The sequence below is a fragment of the Aptenodytes patagonicus genome, chromosome 11 (assembly GCF_965638725.1).
Source record: "Aptenodytes patagonicus chromosome 11, bAptPat1.pri.cur, whole genome shotgun sequence".
In the NCBI taxonomy this organism is placed as follows: Eukaryota; Metazoa; Chordata; class Aves; order Sphenisciformes; family Spheniscidae; genus Aptenodytes; species Aptenodytes patagonicus.
Window position 1 is genome coordinate 6,763,514 of NC_134959.1, and position 19,685 is coordinate 6,783,198.

Here is a 19,685-nt window from a genome sequence, read left to right on the forward strand (position 1 = left end):
GAGGCTGAACACCACCTACCTGAGAAGAGCTCACGCTAAACTAGAACTAGCCATAAACTCAAAAAAATAGTCAAAAAAAATTGTAATATATGACTGTAAGGTATAGCTGTTACACTGCAATATCGTAATTCCTTATGTAAGTGTGGTGGGTTTTTTGATGGGAGGATGCTATGGCTACTTCTGCCAGGTGAACGCGTGCCTTGACTTTAACACCTATTCAACAGCTAATCAAATGCATTATGATTGCAGACAAGAAAAATCATGGAAGGCAGACTGTTAGCAATAAATCATAAATAATAAGGGGGTCAAATAAGCTTCTATTAACGATGTGTCCTTCTATTTATTTGTTTATATTGTCTACAGAAAATGTGATGCTGGACTGGGGATGGCTTAGGACAACCTTCTGGCATGAAGACAGCTACAAAGCACAAAATACAAAAAATGAACTCAGAAAGAAACAAGAAAAAAACAGCGTTTTCTTGGCATCAACAAGAAGCTCTTTATTTTTCCTCAAGTTTTCTTTTCTAAAAAAAAAAAAATTGGAACTAAGACATTTGCAGAAATGAGACAAACTTTCTCTTCAGGTGACAATATTCAAGCAAGCATGTTGTTTTATTGAATTTAAATTGAAAGAAAAAAAAAGATATTTGGAATGGGATACAGTATCAGGAGAACTGAGAAACTGTGAACTTTGAACGAAAAAAACCCTCTTTAAAACTGTGAACTGAGAAATGGATGGAAATACCATTTAAACCCCTGATTACACCCTGTGTGTTCTTAAGGAGACAACATCATCTTTGCTAGCTCGACGGTATTTAGCGAATGGTTTACAACACATCTTTTATTATAATCTTTTAAGAAAAAAAACAGAAATATTTAATTAGCTGTGACTTTACCATTTCTGTTTAGTTGTCTTCTTGCACCTTCTTTTTCTAGACAGCGCAGATAGATGTATTTGCAGCCAGCAGCCAAGGGCAGGAAAGATTTCTTTCCTTAATAATCCTTTTATTTGCCACACCCAATAAAATCCTTGTAGGGAAAAAGAATCAACACAACTACCATCTCCCAATCAATACCTAAAGCCTAACAGGCAGTAATTATCAAAATGAAGAGGAAATCCCATATTGGGCTACATACCTACCCATTAATCAAAACAACAGAAAATATCTGCAGCATTGCTTTTCTAAAATAAGACAAAAGATGCCTCCTTGGGTTACACTTTGAACAGGCTATAATCAAAAGAAAGAGAACCAAGACTAACTAAGCCCCAGGAAGCCGCATTGTCCCTTTAACCCACAGTATTCCCCATTTCCCATTAGTACTTAACATTTTTCACTATGTTGTGACTGCTATTATTTCATTTAACACTGGTTAATCTGTATCTGAGGTATATGGAAACCCTCTAGATGATAAGATTGGACGGGTTCCAGCGTTGGCAGTTTTCGAGCGTGCACACACTTGGTGTGTTTTGATCCTTCCAGGAGCTCCCTGTTATTTGGACTGCCTGCCAATTCGTTCTTGGATCAGCCTCTCGCTCAGCTCCCACAGGGCTGCGGCCGTCGCTTCGCCCTGCGCCTCCTGCGACGGCAGGCAGCGGCAGCAGTTGTTGAAGTACATCCCTCCCAGGCCCTCCAGCTCCGCAGCCGTGGCACAGTAGACAGTTGTGGCAGCTCCTTGTTGCTGGAATTGAGAGAGAGAGAGAGAGAACCTATATAAATATGGATAGATATTTTATCATTGTAATTTTGACTGCGGTCCTTTGAAGCTGTGCGTCTTATGAAAGCACTGGTGAAACGCATCGCGGCTGACAGGGTAACCCGCACGGTGACGAGGCTGAAACCCTGCTGAAGGCGCTGCCTGCCTGCCGGCCACTTCTTCACAAAACACCTTAGTGAGGGCTTTTTTTTCTTTTCCTTTCCTCTTAGAGCAAAAGAAAAGAAAAAGACAATCCTGAACCCCAGCCCCGGTCTCGGATCTTTTGCCCCTTTTCAATAAAACCTTGGATGGGCAGCAGGGAGAGTCTGGCCTGATGCAGAAGGGCAGGGTCTGCCCAGGCAGGGTTTGAAACCAGAGGAGTTGAGCCAGGTTTAAAAGTAGCACCTCAAAACTTGCTGGTTCCCCTTTGCAACACAGAAAACACCGTACACTTTGGGCGCCCCTGCTTCCTAAGCCTGACCAGCAACGCAGGCTGATGCATATATGTATTTTGGTTTGGGGGGTTTTTAAACCTCTTGTACAAAATTAACCTGGGCACTCCAATTAAGACCTATCATGTAAAGCGCAGTCGGGATTGGTGCCAAAGCTGCCCATATATCTGTGATCAACAGTTTCACTGTGGCAGTTGTCACCGCTGCCTTGTAAGAATGTTTATCTGCTGCAGGCAGAGAGGGGTTCTGATTTTGCAGAGACGTGAGGTTTTCCAGCGGGTTTTTTTGTTCTGTAACAACCCCTTCTCATGTCTTATAATGCTTTAAGAAATGGAGCAGGTAGATTAGAGGCTTTTGTGGATCAGGGTTTCTTTTTCTTTTAAATACCAAGTGAACTTATGTTCAAACAGGAAGAATGGGTTTCTCTGAATTTCTCTAATAGAAACCTGGAGATCGAGGCCACAGAGGGGCCAAGCGCCCCTGCACCGGCGATGGGCTACTCCCTGGCACAGATTAAAAGTGCAGTGCCAGAATAGCTGTAAAGAGGACAAGAAGCTCGTTTGCTTTGTAGACTATAATTAAAAACAATAGGTGAGAGCACATAGCATGACACAACACTAATTTAAAACCGATACAGTTTATCTGGCATCTTATTATTATTTATGTACATCTTAGTCCTTTCTGTGGTAATTAATTATGAGCTGATAGGAATCAGAATAAAGAGGCTGCCAAGTATGATTGAAAAAGTAAACGAAGAGAAATTAGATGTTGCCACTTTAGGATAATTTAATGGGGAAAGAGAATAGGTTTCAATCTCTTGTGATTTTCCTCCAGTTCTTTTTTTCTGGACTTACTTTGTCACAACCAAGGAAACTCAGGGTGCTGTTAGGGGGTCAACCTGCAAGAGACCTCTACTTTACATTCTCATCCGTCAAGGGTAGCAAGCAGCCTAAAAAGCCCCAGTTCTCCTTAAATGAGGTGTCTCAATTTTGTAACTGCAAAGAAAGGCATATTTGTTTGCAAGACATGCATTTTTCTCAGAAGATGGGATTAAACTGATAATGATGACTCCACAGCTTAGAAATGATCTCCCATCACAAGGTAAACCAAAACTGTCTGTATTAAGTATTTTGAAAGGCATATATTTATCAACAGACCAAAATATTTTTAAAGTTAGTATAATACATAGTAATCCTCTTATTAAACCAATATCTTTTTTAAAAAAGAGAAAGTATCTTAGAGGCGGTAGCAGAAATGGAAAAGAGTTCTACTGAAAGTAATATTAATAGAGAACAATAAAATTCTTATGCTCATTTGAACTATCCTATAAAGCTCCACAGCACAGGTATGATCGCCATATTCAGCTGTTTAGAATGATTCAAAGCCCCTGAAGAGTATTATTAGTTTTTTGCAAGCAATTCAACTGGACTTTTATTAGAAAGGTAAAATTAAACTAAATTGCTCAATGCAAAGTGAGAGCCCTTAAGCTATTGCTGAAAAGCATCTGTCCAGCCAAGCTAAACTCAGGCTAGCTCTAATAGAATTCAGCTAATTCATAAAATGGAAGTTTATCAGAGCAGTTTAAAATCCAAACCAAACAATAATTTATCTTTTCAAATGAGTCAAATTTGACGACATTTAAACAAAATTCTCAGCATGCAGAAAAACATCCCCCAGTAAAACAGCAGGGCTTTATACCTCGAACATTGACACAACCTAGACTCCAAAAGAAGAGAACAGTTTTCCCTGTGTGAGTGTAGGATATTTACTTTAAGCGATAAAAGATTATGTGGCTGGAAGCCCAAAGCACTTTATCTTGCGATGCCTCCAGTGTTTCACTGAGAACTGGATGTAAGCAATGTGCCATTTGCTTTTTGGCTGTGTATATCTTTACTTCTTTCTAAATGTTTCAATCGTGTTGGCTGCTTCAGAAGAAGAAAGTTCAATGGTTATATCATTGAAAGAGAAGTACCTTTCTTATTACTTAAGAGAAATGCAGTCATATTTATCCCTTCGTTGACAGAGGGCAAAGCTAGTATCGTTAATATTTCAGAATAATGGACAAACACGAACTCATCAAGCCTAGGAGGAGGTTCCTTCAGATGGCAAAACTACAAAACAGAAGGTAAATCCCAGATTCTCAAAGCCATTTAAGCATCTGATTTCCTTTGGTGAATGTGAGCTAGTTGCATTCAGACATTTGAGGATCTAAGTGACTTGCCCAAGGGCAGAGGGGAACGAGTATCAAAGAATCACAGGAATCAAATCACACTTTGGGTTAGGAGGGATGTCAGGAGGTCTTTAGCCCAACCTCCTGCCCAAAGCGTGATGCCTAGGAGCCCCGTATATGCCATGCTGAGCAGGAAGGTCCTCAGGGGACAAATTCCTCCTTTCCATCTATGACTCGGATACCACAAACCTCCAGGAAAAGCCAGAGCTGCAGATAACTGCAAAATGCCTGCGCTGCCAGCCATGCCTAGCCAGGCTGAGAAACCGCTTAGTTTCTCAGTAAATACTGTTTATCTCTCATGAACACTGTCTTTTGAATGACATCTTTATATGTTGGGCCTTATGACAGTTTAATAACAAGTTTTAATTTTTTGCTCATCAGCTTTCCTGTTCACATATCATCAGCATACGACAGCAGAGGATGTTAGGGAATCTAATTAGTAAACAATTCCATACTGCTGATACAAGATGAAACATTCTTAAACCGATAAAAAGAGCACTTTAATCACTGTTGAATGACTTTCAATGCCAAGCGGTTTGTGCCATGTCAGAACATAATTTGAAGAAGATTAGAGTACTATATAAAAGAATTAATGTTAACAACTTCGTTAAAAAATGTCTTAAACAATGAGCTTGTCAGTTGTCACAGACTCTCCCTGATCTATTCTGATTAACGCCCCCCCTCCCAACAATTTAAACTGATAAACAATGCTAAAAGCACTGGGCAACCTAAACATTTTTTTTTTTCCATACATCCGTCAGTTGTACAGGGTGCTAATCACCAGAGCTGGGGGTCAGCCTTCTTTAACCTGCAACAAAGGCAGCGGGTTGCCATGATGAATACACAGGATCAAGAATTTGTGAGAAGCCCAACTGAATCTTTAATCATGCCTCAATGCCATTTCCGATCCAGTCAAACATTTGAAAGCTGCTAGGCAAGCACCACGCTATCAATCTTTCTAGCGTACGTAAAATTACCCAGGAATCTTGTTTTGGATTAAGTTGAAGAGTGTCTTAGTAATAAGGGTTCATCATTCTCTTCCACAAATCATTTGTCAGTTTTGTAATACAATCTTCAACTGCAGCAGGGTGGGATTTATACAGCAGTTGCTGTTTATTTATAGTTGAGGCTCAAAGATCTAAATTATCCATCCCTCCAAAATCCTTTGTTGAGATGAAAATACTAAGTAGCTACTAGTTCGTAGGCATTTATTTCATAACTGCTAGCTGTCAATTTGTAACTGATGGCACTGAATACAAATTAATATTGAATATCTTAACAGTAAAAGAAAAGGGGTTCTTGATATACTGTGTACAGTAAAACCCTCATTAATATATGCAATGCATCCATTAGTATTCTAAGACACCATTTATGTTCCTGATAAAAAAAACATATTACACAGTTAATGTTTAGTTTTCAGATTTGTCTACTTTCAAATGCATGTTTATTTTCTAAAATTAGGTTACTGTTCTGAAGCAGGTTTGCATATCAAGCATATAAATAATTGAAACAAAGCCATAACTTATCTGTATACTTATCAACTACAAATGAATAAGATCCACTCTGAACTCTGTTAAGGGCATACAGATAGCATTAAACATTGCCTGCCAGTGAGATGGGACCAGCTTCTCTGAAAAGGAGATTTTTATTTTCTTATGAAAAATTAAGAATAAAGGTCAGTTATCTCGGTCGCCTGAGGTTAAGTTTAGCACAGTGCATTTAAAAGATGGCCAGTGGGAAGAGGTGAATTCAAAATGACATGGGAGGCGAGTATTTGTGACAAGGGCCAGATTCAAAGCAAGCAGCTCAAGTGAAATAAAAAGGCAAGTGCTCCCTTACAAGTCTTCAGGCTTTTCCTGTTATCACCTCAGGACTATTAGACAAAGCCAACACATCCCTAACACAAAAACATCAGATCCGCACAATAGCACTGTGAACATACCATTTATAGCAGAATAACTCATTACACAGCAGTGTGAAGATGAGGTAGCGTGAACATATTCCAGACCATGAAACCAGTGGGGTGTCCCATACCTTCTTTGTGCCTCTGTAAAGCACCCTGAAGAGTTCAAATCCATTCTGCTAGAGAGGGAAAAACTCTCCACCAGCTAGCTTCAGCAATGGTCATTGCTTGATTCGATGTGAAATATTCCAAGGAGCCTTTATAACAAACAAAATTACATGGAACCTATTTCCACAATGATCAGTTCCAAATTGCCCAAACCAAACTCCAAAGTTACAGCTGCAATTTTATATTCCTCGAGCCTCATCTTCACCCGGTGTAAATCAGCCCAGGTCTGTCACCTTCTCTGAGGCCCCACAGATTTGCAGTTGCTGAGGATCTGCTCTGTTGCTTGTTGCAATCCTGGTGTTGATACTCAGGGCTGCAGGGATGTGCTGCCCGGCTGCAGGGACGTGCTGCCCGGCTGCAGGGACGTGCTGCCCGGCTGCTGGCCAAGCTGGGCACAGGCTGCCCGCAGCAGGCTGGGGAGCCACTACTCCAGATTGCGGCTCAGCAGCCAAGCTTTGGCTTACCTCCTGGAAGAAATCTGCCCTCAGAATGCATTTGTTTCATTTTGGGATTGCTAGCAACCCCCAGCTGGGATTGTGGTGCAGAGCCTTCTCAAAAAACACTTATTCCTTTCTCTGTAATGTTAAAAATGTTTCAACAGATGAGTTGAATCGGTATTTTTTCCCATCAAGTCTTTGTGAACCACGCAGAGCGCAATGACCTCTCCAGAAAAACACTAGCAAGTCTAAAAACCTCACGTCCTCATTCAACCTTCAGGATCCCCCAGAATTTGAAGTGCTTTGAGGAGCAGTCTTAAGAGCCATTTGGTGGTATCAGCCACAGCTGAAGCCGGTTGTAGCTGAGGGAGCTACTCCTCAATGCCAGGCGTTATTTTGCTCCATTTCCTACTGGGGTATCTCAGAGCTGTGAGGGACAGCCACTTTCTGTACAATGCAGTGAACAAGTTTTAGTCTCGCATGTGAGACGACAGGAGAACTGTTCAGTTCCCGCTGCAGTCCTCTTACTCAGAGCAATGCCAGATGCACAGTTATCTTATGAGTAACACTCAAAATATGTATGTATTAGTCTCCTGTAAGAAAACAGGATTCCCTGATTGCTTTTTCAGCAAGGAAATATGAAATTGAGACCTGCCTTTGCTAGTTTGGGTGAGTATGATAAACTGAAATCATATCTGTAGCTAAAAAAATAAAACTTTGGAGCTGCCAAATATGATCTAAGAAACAAATCAGGCTCAGTTGACTTCAGGTCCCATCTCCACCCAAGTGCCAGCAGGAAAACGTGACCTGAACTGACTCTGTAATCACAGTCTTTTCAAAGGTCGCACCGAACCACATCTAAACCAGAGATTCTCAACCACCTGCCCTTCCCCCATCACCACATTTAAACCAGCAAAGCATCTCTTAGAAGATAATACAACGGATAAACCGAAATCTATAAGGTCTGCTTTTTTTCCTCTGATGTATTCCTTTTTCAATTAATTCCCAACTACAAAGACTCAAAACTCCATCAGCTGCTATACTTGCAAAGCATAGTTGGTTTCAAGCTGTAACTTTTCTTAGCGTCATTAAGACCTTTACACATTTACAGTATTCTTTACATACATTATAGAAGATAAGTGTGCTATGTTCTTTGAGTAAGGAAACTGCAGTAGTTCACGAAAGAGGATTTGTTTTCAACTGCTGAGGCATTAAGACCTAGTGATTATTTCAACTACTCAGTATATGCAGCTATATTTAACTTACATTCTGGGTTTTAACTTTGCAAAAGAAAACGTGTCCATTGTAATAAATGTATTTTGATAATGCACCATGTTGTTTGTGTTATGCAACACCCCATATGTTCTCAATTACGGCAATGATAGTGCTAGAAAACTTCCAACCTCCAACATCCAGCGTCAAACAGATTGCCTGCAATCGTTCCACGGGAAAAAAAAATACAATGCAGGATGTCAAGTCAGGAGAACTGGGTTGGTTTTCTCTTTTCGACTTTTACTTCCCAAGTGAACTCGGACAAGTCACTTCAACTCCACGTACCTCACTTTTCCCAGCTGTAAAATGGGGAGAGTACTTACGATTATTTACCCACCTCACAGGGGTGTTGTGAGGACTAGTTCATATTTATGGAGTGCTTTCACACTTACTGTTGAGAAGCACTGTGTAAGTATAAAGTGTTATATTATAAACCGTTGTTAAAATGCGTAGAAGATGTAGAACAAGGTTGGCAAAATAGCTGACAAAAATGTAATTACCTTTTAAAATCATGCATATTTTTCTCTATTGTATAAACTTAATTCTTTAACCTGTGAAGCTGTCTGCTACTCAGGGCTCTATTCCAGTCTCTTCCCTCTCTCACGCGTGCCCTGTCTCTTTTTGCCCAGCTCACAGAGAACTTGGTAAAACTCTTATTAGCCAAAACACCATTGAATTCTTCAAAAATGGATGCTTCAGAGGGAACCGGTCCCTGAAAGGGTGATTCATGGATTCATCTCTCCTACCCTTTGCATATGCTAGAAAGTGCCATCGTTGCATACCAGGGGTGGGATTCAATTGCCTAACATGGGTCTTACAACATCTGAGCCGCCTTAGGATATCCCGTATGCTCTACAGCTGTCCTCCAGAAGGGCACATATTTCCCATGGGTCCGGTATTGTATTTGCCAGCCCCTCACAGATATCTCAGCTAAAACCATACAATGTTTAAGACAGCACCAGACACCTATGTCCGTGCAACCGAATTGCTCTTACCGCAGCACCTGGAAGGGAGCTGGTTCCCACAGGCAGCACTGTATTCTTTCCTTTTCCCAGTATCCTATTAAAGTCCACAATCAGCCTCTGAAAATTGTTTCAAGCCTGACACAGAGCCATCTTAAGCTTCAAAAACTTTAATGAAGCATACGGCTTTACCCTGCTCCACCAGCATTTCAACGGCAGGAGCAGCAGCACGCCCCGCAGGCTGCTCACCCTGGCCTTTTTAGCCACATCACATTTCCACACAGATCACTTCTGCATTTTCTTCTCCTGCCCGCTGAACTCCCATTCACACCTGATTTACACTTTTAAGACATCATCGCTCCACTGAAGTGGCAGTTTTGAACACTGCGTGCAAATTGCTACGATCCAGTATTGCTTCTCTTTTCTTCTCGCAGGCTAGTATGGAGCAGTGGTGCGATACTGCACGCTCCTGCTCATTTCTGGATTTGGGAAAAATCCCTGAGGAAAATTATCGATCTTCATTTCAGAGTGTAACGGGGAAGGGTGCGATCAGGTTGACCATATTACGCTGCTGTCCATTGCTTGCCCCCTGCCCTGCGTGCCAACACTGGCCAGTGGAGTGAGAAGCAGAGAGCATGTAAGAGGCAGTCCTTGGGCATCGCAGCAGCACTGCCGGGAGCTGATCGTACCTGAAAATCTCTGTCACTCGCTTTCCGAGATTTTACGATACGCATTTATATAAACATGAGTCCTATCATTGCCTGTCAGCCACTGTCAAAAATGGAAATCCTATGGAGGATATTGGAGATCCTCCTGAAACACATATCCTGCCAGCTGAGGGCGGATTCTTCCGGGCAAGGGTAATTTGAAGAGTCGGGCAAACAGGTTGTTGACAATAAACATATCCTGCCAAAAAGACAGATTAGATATGCTGCTGCAACTAAATCTTCAGAACAGGGCTGGCTGGTGTTTGGACATACGTAGATGAGAATTCGTTGAAATCACTTCTGTTATTGACTTGAAATGTATTATGTTTTTGCTGTACCTAACTTTAATTATATATATACTTTATATAAATGTATGTACACATACAATACTGTATATGCTGTATATATTTATATAGCTTTTTAATACTATTACTAGTGAAAATTTAGACTTTTTCATATGCAGTATTGCAAAGAATGTCATCACAATACTGACATTTGGCTTCTTCCTTCATTGCACAGATAATTTTTTAGACTGAGTTTCATTTTAGATATGAGTGAAGAAAAACCCCCACAACACAATGCTTTTTAAGCAAGTGACCTTTTGGGACAAATATTTAACAAGCTGTTTAGGTTTTAAAGATACAGACTGTTTTTCATCTGTTGATACACACACACACACATATGCACATACACACACGGACACACACATTTCAGTAATACAATGCATTGAAAAACCACAAGGTGTTATGATGGGGACATACCATGGTAAGAAATTAACTACTAACTCTGTCTTCCAGAAACTAATTAAGGGAATGTATTTTGCAATAATACAGATCTAGCAAACAGGCCTCTAAAGTCCGGGCTTAGAGCTGTAAGCCAGGCACTCCTGTATTATGTATGTGTGATTTTCATAGATAGCCTGCTGTAAAGTGTGCCCTGTTAGTGCATCTTTCAGGCTCAAAGACGCTGGCCTTGTTAATATTTCATTTAGTACATACTGTAGAGTCTCATTTATATTACGTCTATAATTAATGGTGATAGCTTAGGCACTGCCTTTACAAGGAGAGATCCCTGTATGTTGGTCGATGGATAATGAGAAACAATAGATATTTCATTCACCAGCAGCTTGTTGCTAGTTAGTAGGAAATTATCGTGTGTACTGTTGCTTTAATTGCCAGGGTAAATAATGCTGCCGCTGTGTTAGTGAACATTTTAAAGCACTTGACGCAAATAGACTAGAAACAAAACAGAAAAAAAAATTACCTTTATTATGCTATACCTTAGCATAGGGAGTTAAAAAGGTATGTCTTAAAACATTTGCGTTCTATCATGCAAATATATCTTAATATGCATGTGCTGACTATTCAACTACTGTATTTTAGGAAATACAATTATGCTGCCTTTCTCTTCTCCTATGTAGACTGTAAATAACTGTAGATCTTTCTCTTGTTTTCCTATGTAAATATATGTAAATACTAACAAGCTATGCATGCTGATATTCTAGGCAATTTCAGGTACTTTTATAATCTGAAGGCATGTACTTGAACTGGTTTGTTAAAAAAAAATCAACTCTCTCAAATCCTTTAAAGCTCAGTAGAAATTAAAGATTTCTTACTAGACTGGTTCCTTCAATCTCAGTTGCTTTTTTGTTTATTTTTTTCCCCGCTTTGTCAACGTTGTCTCCCAAGACCCACCACCAAGGATGCATACTCCAACGCCGTTCTCTCTAAAGCGTGGAGTCCCGTCTCAGGATGCAATTCACTCCCTGACTGAGGATGTGCACCATTTAGATTCAACACCATCCCCATTTGTAAACCTCAACAGAGTCGCAGAGAGGGGGGAAGTCCATCCCCTTTGCTCTGACCTCTCCTTCTGTTTAATGATGTTTTCTACTTCATTCTCTCAGCCCATAATCCATCAAGTAAGGATCTAATACCGCTAGTGCCAGGACTGGGTTTGGGGGCAGATGCCATCGCAGCCAAGAGCAGTGCCCACATCCTTGGCCATGTCTTTGCTCTTTGGCTGTGCTGCAGCCTGGCTGCTGACTCAGACATGCTGCTCTGTTTGAACATACTCTTTATGTTTCTTTTCTAGCATGCTTATGATTTTGACAGACTGTGAAAATAATTTGATAAATAGCTTGATAAATTTCCCCATCTCTTCCCTTCAGTGCTGTAACACTGTTTGTGGGAGCCTTTCAGTTGAAGGAGTGTGAACAAAAATGGAATTACCTAAGCTTATAAATCAAGTCACCTCCTGCATACAAATTTGGAGGCAAGGTTTCAATTTACCTCTCTTCTTCCTTCTTTTTTTGTTCATGTAATAAATGAAGATTCCTATGAGAAGAAAAAAGAGATGCATTTATCCCCAAATACGGTAAGGGGGAAAAAAAAAATCCCCTCTGCATTATCTATGGAAACTAAATGCAATGACAACTTTTTAATCGAAAGAAAACAGCTTTCATGTCTGAAGATGCTTTTTCCAGAGTAGATGTATAAGAATAAACACATTAATTGACAGGCTCTTCATGACTTTTTAAGTTCCTCAAACTTAGCTCGGTGTCTGGGGAAGATCTCTTTCCAGTCCTTGAAGACTCTTTTAAGATGAATGTTTAAAAAGCTGAGCTGACATGGGCATTATGTTCAAGTGCAAGCTGTACTATTCTTTAATAGAGGGCGTAGAAATGGTTCATAGGATTATTATCTTTCTACAGACAAAACCCATTACCTTCACACTAGGAGGGAAAAGCTAGTTTTTAACTTATATAAACCAGAATCAATTATCAATATCTTTGCATGGTTTCCCGGCTCTGCTGGAGAGCAGTCGCAGAGCTAAACACACAGAGCCATTTGGCAAAAGAGCTCCTTCCTATGCTGGGCTTCTTGTTACACCTTTCATTTAATAAAATCACATCTGCAGAAGCAAAAATAAGTAGCAACGATTTGTATGCAGGGCTTTCACCTTGCATGTCACAAGAGGAGACAGGAATCACATTTGCAGACTGATCGCCCGGCTACCGTTACTTTAGATTTCTTCCCAGTAAAAAGTGAACAAGCGAATAAAAAGCAGTCATCGATGCAAAGTCAAATGCAGTGGCAAACAGCAGTACAGGTCAGAGCATCCATACAGCGTGTTGTCTTTGGTGTGGAAGAAAAGCGCTCCTTCAGCAACCCCTGCCATATAATCCTTACCATCCAGCCTCTGAATAATCCTTTTGTTGGCTTTACCAGTGGCTTTTCACAGATGCTTATGCTTCCAGTGAGAAAAGGAAAGCTGGAAGGTTGGTGGTGGCTTTTCATGGTGGAAAAAGTCCACACATTCCCATCGCTTCTTAGACTACTACAAATAAAACTCTTACGTCTTTCAGTAGACAACATCTAACCTGCTCCAACTCTGTGTCCCTCAGCAGAGAGATCAGGAAGTGCATTAGCCATCCTTAAAAAACTGTGTCCTCAGCTACTTTACTAGCACATGCAAACTCAGATGCACATATAGGTGCAGTATGTGCAATGTATATAAAACATAATACTCTAGAAGCTGGTCATGGTGTTTGGGAAGGAAATGTTCATTATTAGACTCTTATCTGCTTATCCCATTCATGAGATCTGCTTCTACAAAGTACATAATGATAAATGGCACATTTGCAAATTATCTTCTGAGTGCTGATGAGAAATCAGCAACCTGCGAGTTACTGTGACTTTGAATGAGTACACTCCACTGCAAGTCTCGTTTGCCGAGGTGCCTGCCAAATGAGTGCATTAGTATATTAGGAATCTAATAAATTGACTAACAAGCATTTGATGAAAAATAGCTGTACCATCCATTACAGTTATCATCACAGCCAACAAGGCTACTGGAGTTGGGATTTTGAAGGCACCAGCTGCTGGTAAAAGAGATGTGGCTGCACTGTGCCATGCTCTCAGTGGCATCTGCCCGCTAACCGTGCATCGAAAAAAACCCTCAGCAAGACATAGGACCTCCTTTACTTAAGCTTCCCTCTGCTTCTTCTCGACACTTATGAGGATTTAAACCATTGCAGCCTTACTCAGTCTTGTCTTTTCCCTTTCCACTGCAGAAAGTAGGATGCTGGGATGGTAGAGAAAACTCTTCTGACAATCCAGCACTGAATGAGTTTCTCCACCTGGGAAGGAGCTGGAGGAGACACTTCCTGTTATAGGGCTCAGCACTGTTCAAACATCGGAGACTGCCTTCACGTTCGCAATCTGTAAACTTTAAGCTTGTTAATTATGATCACAAACATGAGGCTAAAGGACCAAGAAGGCTTTGGCTGTATTCACATTCAGCAGATAGGCACTGCGTTATTTAATGTCATGCAATCAAATTAGTTTCAGGAGTGGCTCAGAGTCCTACTTCTAAGTCAGGGTCCTAGTGGAAAAATTAAAAGTCAGGAAAGAAGTCTTCTTACAGCACTTCACCTGTGTCGTTCACTGCTTTGCTGGATATTTAAGAAGCCCAATTCCTTTTACGAGTAAAACCAATGATCCACCCCCACGCAAACATCCTCCCTGCCTGGGAAGGCACAAGCACCCAACACATTCAAACCCACGGGACCTGCAAACCCAAAGCAGGGTAATTAAAAGCTCAAGGTTAACTGTGTCCAGAGCCCCGTGGGAAGGTTTGGCTGCTCTCCCCGGTGAGCCCCACACAGCCCACCCGATGCACTGTGGGTGCTCGCCACTCCTCCCAACAGTGCCGGGGAGAGGATGGCACATGGCAGATCGCAGCTATGCTCTGTCCTGGCAAAGCCCGTGTGAGTAAATTATGTCTTTTCAGGCTACTTAATTCTAGTAAGAGCAATATACCCTTACATTCAAGTTTCAGAAATCTTCTGCTGCCGCTTAATTTGTTTAAAGTAGAGAGGAACCCAATTCATTATAAATGCCCATTTATCGTCTGCCGACAAATCCCAGCGAACACTTTAAAACTAAGCACGCGTAAGCAAAGCTCCTTCTGTACCTTCCCAAATTGCATTTCTGCTTTTACCTGAGATACTTGCAAGATCCCCCAACTCTGTCAACAGTCGCTCTCCAGTTTTGTTTAGCTTATCATCAACAGACTCTGCTTTTGTGAGTGGACAAGTCATTTGAGTGTGCACCACAGTTATAATGGCCTGACTGACAGCTCAGCCAGATAAACACGAGAGAATAACAGACGTAGGAACAATCTGGGTATTCATTTTGTCCGTTCAACCGGGTTGAAAGGATTTGCCAGCCAAGGGCACAACACTTCAGGCTAATTTGCTCAGCCAAAGCACTGCCAGACTGTAAGGCTGCAAGCAGATGACTGATGTTAGGGAGATCGGCGTCCCCAGATGAGGTACTTATTATTCACCTCTGCCTCACGGGAAATGAAAGCACTGTTTATTCAAAGCATCCATTTGAAAGAGGAAAACATATAGAAACGAACTTCGTTACAAAACTTGAACCCTTCTCACTGCTTCCCTGCTTCTGCATTAATTCCAGCTTCTTGTCCTCGTCGTCCTGCACACTGCAGCATTGCTTTTCTTGCTTCTTCTTTCCCCCTATACATTTGCCTCTCCTTTCCTTCTCACATACTCTCCTTAGCCTTGTCTCCTGCTTTGTAGTTTTGATCCTATATCTGACACTGGGTACCTTTTCTTTGCCGTTCATCTTCCATTTTAATGCTATACCCACTCAGCTTTGCAAACCTGAGGCTCAACTCTATTTTCACGGTGTCTGGTATAGAAGTGGGTGCCCAGGATATCCTGGCTGTGTTTCACACACTTAAATGCACTCTGCAATCTTTCGGCCGATATCAGCCCCATACTCCGACGGGAGCCACGTGCTAGCAATGTGCCACATCAATCACCACACCGTTACGGAGCCAAGCAATGCAGGACCAGTGAAATGACAATGCTGTCCTTGTTAAGGAAAGTTGTCTCTTGCACGTTTTAAGCATTCTGTGTTTAGAGTGACAGAGCCACAAGTCCACCTGCTAATCACGTAAAAATAAATGATGGGTAGAACAGCCAAGCTGTACTAAGAAAAAGTAAACACCGCTCTGACATATTCCCTCAAGCAAGCAAACAGAATAATAACAGTTTACAGTGGAGGCTTGCAAGTTTGCTCCCATTAATTAAGTTCCACTTTCCAGCATGTTGAGTTTTAAGTCACTTTCTCCAGTATTGATTTCAACAACTCTTTTCTCCCACCAAAGAGCGAAGGCCAAAATCTGCTCTCAGTGACAGCAGCACGACTCTACCGGCTTCAGCAAACTGTGGAGCCGAGACACGAGGTGTAGCGGTGCCGTGCTAAATCCCTGAGCATTTCAGGAGCGTCCCGGCAGAGCGCCCAGAGTCCAAGCGCGGTGGGCTGGGAACAACGGCCCTCGCAGAGGTGACGCACTAACAGCCTCAGACACATCACGGGAGGAATGTAAAGTGCACCTGACATTTCTTTTGATCTACTCCTAAGAAGCATTAAAAGGCACATTAATGTGCTGCTTTAGTGCATGTTCAATGTGATAGTCGGAGACATAACTGAGCCTTTCACAAAAGTCTAATTGGGAAGAAGAATAAACTTATTGTTTCCTGCTCTGGACATGCACCCTAGAACAGGCAGAGTTGACATTTGCACGAAGTATGTTGCTGTTTTGCATTTTAAATCTAGGCATGCTAAATGCAGGCTGAATGATCACTTTGACTATTATTAGGAAATCAGTACATGTCCAACAGTAATTCTACAGATGCAGTAACTGATACTGCCCAGCAGCAGGTTCTTTCTCTAATGCTACCAAACACTGAAATTCAAATATACAAGTGTGTATGTGTATATTTACATAGATATATATAAAATGCTCACTTAAAGATATCAAGTGAACACTAATAAAGTATCTGAGCATACAGCTCCTACAGCTGCCTTTCGTGCCATTGTTTCGCATTGCTGACGGAGATCCTCACACACAAATCATATTCACATTTAGTAACAGAGTTTTGTGCATTGAGCTAATGACACTTCTTGACCTCATCAGACTATGAAGCACCTTTGCATCTCTGTGCTTTCAGTTGCCATGTCAAATTTCCTTTGCTCTTTTAAGACAACCACACAATGAACAAACTGCAACAACAAACCAAGTAACAAAGAAAAAAGGAATGTAAAAAGAGAACATTCCTACCCAGGTTAATCAATAGCAGAATAAAGGGAGCAAGGAAAGTCAGGTATAAGTTCCATAGTAGAGATAAGGTGAGGAAGGACATTACTGGGGCATCCTAAATTTTGCTGAAGACTACTTATTCCTTCCTCCTATTTCTATCAGCTTAGGTGTATGTTTATATTCAGCTGAACTCTACTTTCTTCTCTGTGCAATGCTCTTTCTTACATCTGTTATGCTGATAATTTATACGTTCCTGATTAGCTCTATGCAACGTCCTCAGTGCTTTATCTCTGGAAGGATTAGAGGCTTTATGCTGCCTTCGTCATTTGTCTGCAGAACCTCTTTCCAGCCTCGGCTAGGCTCCTTGCATAGAGTTCTCTGCTGCAGTACTAATGATGCCAATACTGTTATACTAAGACATGCACCTCTGAAACTCTTTTGGCAAAAGACAGTCTAATCTGAGAGAACCATTAGCTTCCTTTTCTTGAAGCTCTCACTCAATCTAGCCACAAAAATTGTAATGCAAGGGAAGAGGAGGCTGAGAAATGGGAGCCCAGAGCGCCCTGCTGCTCGGCTTAGTGTCCTGCCACTAACCCAAAAGCATGAACCTGCACTGCCAACGCATGCCAAGTCCACTGCAAGAAAACAGTGTGTCCTGATCAAGTTAGGCAGGTAGATATTAAAAAAAAAAAAAAAGATTAGGGAAGGCAGCTGCTCTGGGTACATAACAGACGGGTGCAGAGGTCTTCTGGATCATGCAGGTGGAAAGACATGCAATTCTGTTCTTTTTGTATGACATTTATAAAACACTGTCAGTTCTAGCTGGTACCAACTCAGGATTAAAGGAACTCCCTTTCCAAGCCCACACATGCCACTCAATGCTTCAAAACCACTTCGAGGCTCTTCCTATCTGAGCTTTTGGATGTCCACATTTTTTCTTGACAATAGCATGATTTTCTTCTTATAAACAAGCTCACATCATGCCCACCACAAAGATGAAAGACAGTTTTTCCTTGGGCTACTCCTCTGGCTGATGTTCAAGATGGTTTCTGATTAACCCATCTTGAAAAGTGGGGAAAGGAGGGAATCCCACTGGAACTTCAATAAATTGTTTGTCCCACATGAAAAAATTTGAAATACAAAACAAACATACAGAAAACTCCAGGATTTCAGCTAGAGTACACAAGGGTGTCATAGGCCTCCTTTTAAATTATCTCCTTAAATAGACCTTCAAGAAGCAACCAATGTTGGAAATTTAGCTTTTGCAATATTTGGATCTGTACCCTTTTCCAAAAACGCAGCCAAAGCTTTCCTGAGGGAACACCTAAGATGCTCCACCCGGGGGCCAGGGCAGAGGAGGGAGCTGAGCACAGCGTGTCGTGCACCGCCCGGCAGTGGCTGCAGGAGGGAAGGGGGGACGTGTATACGCTGAGCCTGAGGAGCATCTGGACTGGAGAGCTGGAGCTGCACGCACCTCCGCAGTGTGAATGTGCACGTGTGCTGTCACTCAAAGAGAGAAACACGTTATTTCGATAGGATACACATCTCTCCTACTCCCTCCAGTAGGAGGAATGGAAATGTGTCTGGCTTCCCAGCAAATGCACAGAAGATCCTTTTCAGTCGATACCAGCCAGTTGACTCTATCTCAGTATTTTTCCATTTGCTTCATACAAGTAAAAATGACGGTCTGTAACAAGATCTCTATCCCCTGTTTTGCCACAATGCCATATCCTTCTAGGAGAATACTCTTTTGACAATAAATGTCTATTAAAGCGCAATGTGCTCTTAAGTGGCTTAATCTTTTTCAGTTGGCAACATGTGAAATATATTTATGTTCTGTCCAGATGCTGTATTGGAGCTGTACTATCTAACTCTCCTTACATACTTTTGATCACTTTTTTCAGCCTAGTTAGATTATAGAAGGAAAATCACTCAGTGGCGTAAATGATACATACCTAAAGGATTTTTAGCTCTTACTTTCTGACAAGTCCAAAAGTGAATTTGCTGCAAAATAATGAACTTAAGTGACCCCTGCTGACTTCTCAAGGAATGACATTCCATAGGGAGTCCCACCTATGAAACAAACGGCTCAGGTACAAAATTAGTCCATTTGTCTCAGCTTTTTGGGCTTTTTCTTGGGAAAGAATAATTCTTCAGAAAGTTACTGGTCATCTGAAATGGTAATGTAGTCTACACTTTGGGATGATCCATCTAATAATGAAAAAAAGGATAAAGGGTCAGATTTGAACCCTTGCAGGAGCCAGACACAGTTAATTTGTTTTTCAGGAGTATTATCAGTTAAGCATAGTTGGAATCTGAACACCTTATATCTGCCCACGTATCTGGCTGGTGCCTTCTGGCCTTCTGCGTGATGTAAGGGCCTAACAAAAGGTGGCAGCGCTTGATGTCAGATAGTTTGTCTCTGCCTCGTTTAATCATTCTGAATGGAGTGATGCTCAAGCTCAACTTGCATTCACTATCGGCCTGAGAGAGGGCTGCTGAGAGCTACTTCTCAGCAATCAGCTCGAACCCTTGGCAAGACATCTGTCAAGTGCACTTTAGCATCCCCACAACCTCGAAGTAAGAGAAGTGGCCTTCTCAGTTTAGATGCAATATTAAAGGAAGTTGACCAAAATCTTACATCCCGCTGCCTTTTCTCTCTAGGTTTGCAAACCTGATCTCATTAAAGTCAGTGGAAGCCTTGCCATTGACTTCAACAGACCCA

The 19,685-nt window shown here is 41.5% G+C and overlaps 1 protein-coding gene across 1 annotated transcript in view; it reads right to left on the reverse strand.

Annotated features, from left to right (window-relative positions):
- Positions 1 to 896: 896 nt before the first annotated feature.
- The window catches only part of WWOX (WW domain containing oxidoreductase), a 544,364-nt gene continuing 525,575 nt past the window's right edge, over positions 897 to 19,685 (reverse strand). Inside the window, 2 exon segments of the mRNA XM_076349077.1 lie at positions 897 to 1,636; positions 1,639 to 1,680. Coding sequence (XP_076205192.1) covers positions 1,403 to 1,636; positions 1,639 to 1,680 — 276 coding nt within the window. The 3' untranslated portion in view covers positions 897 to 1,402.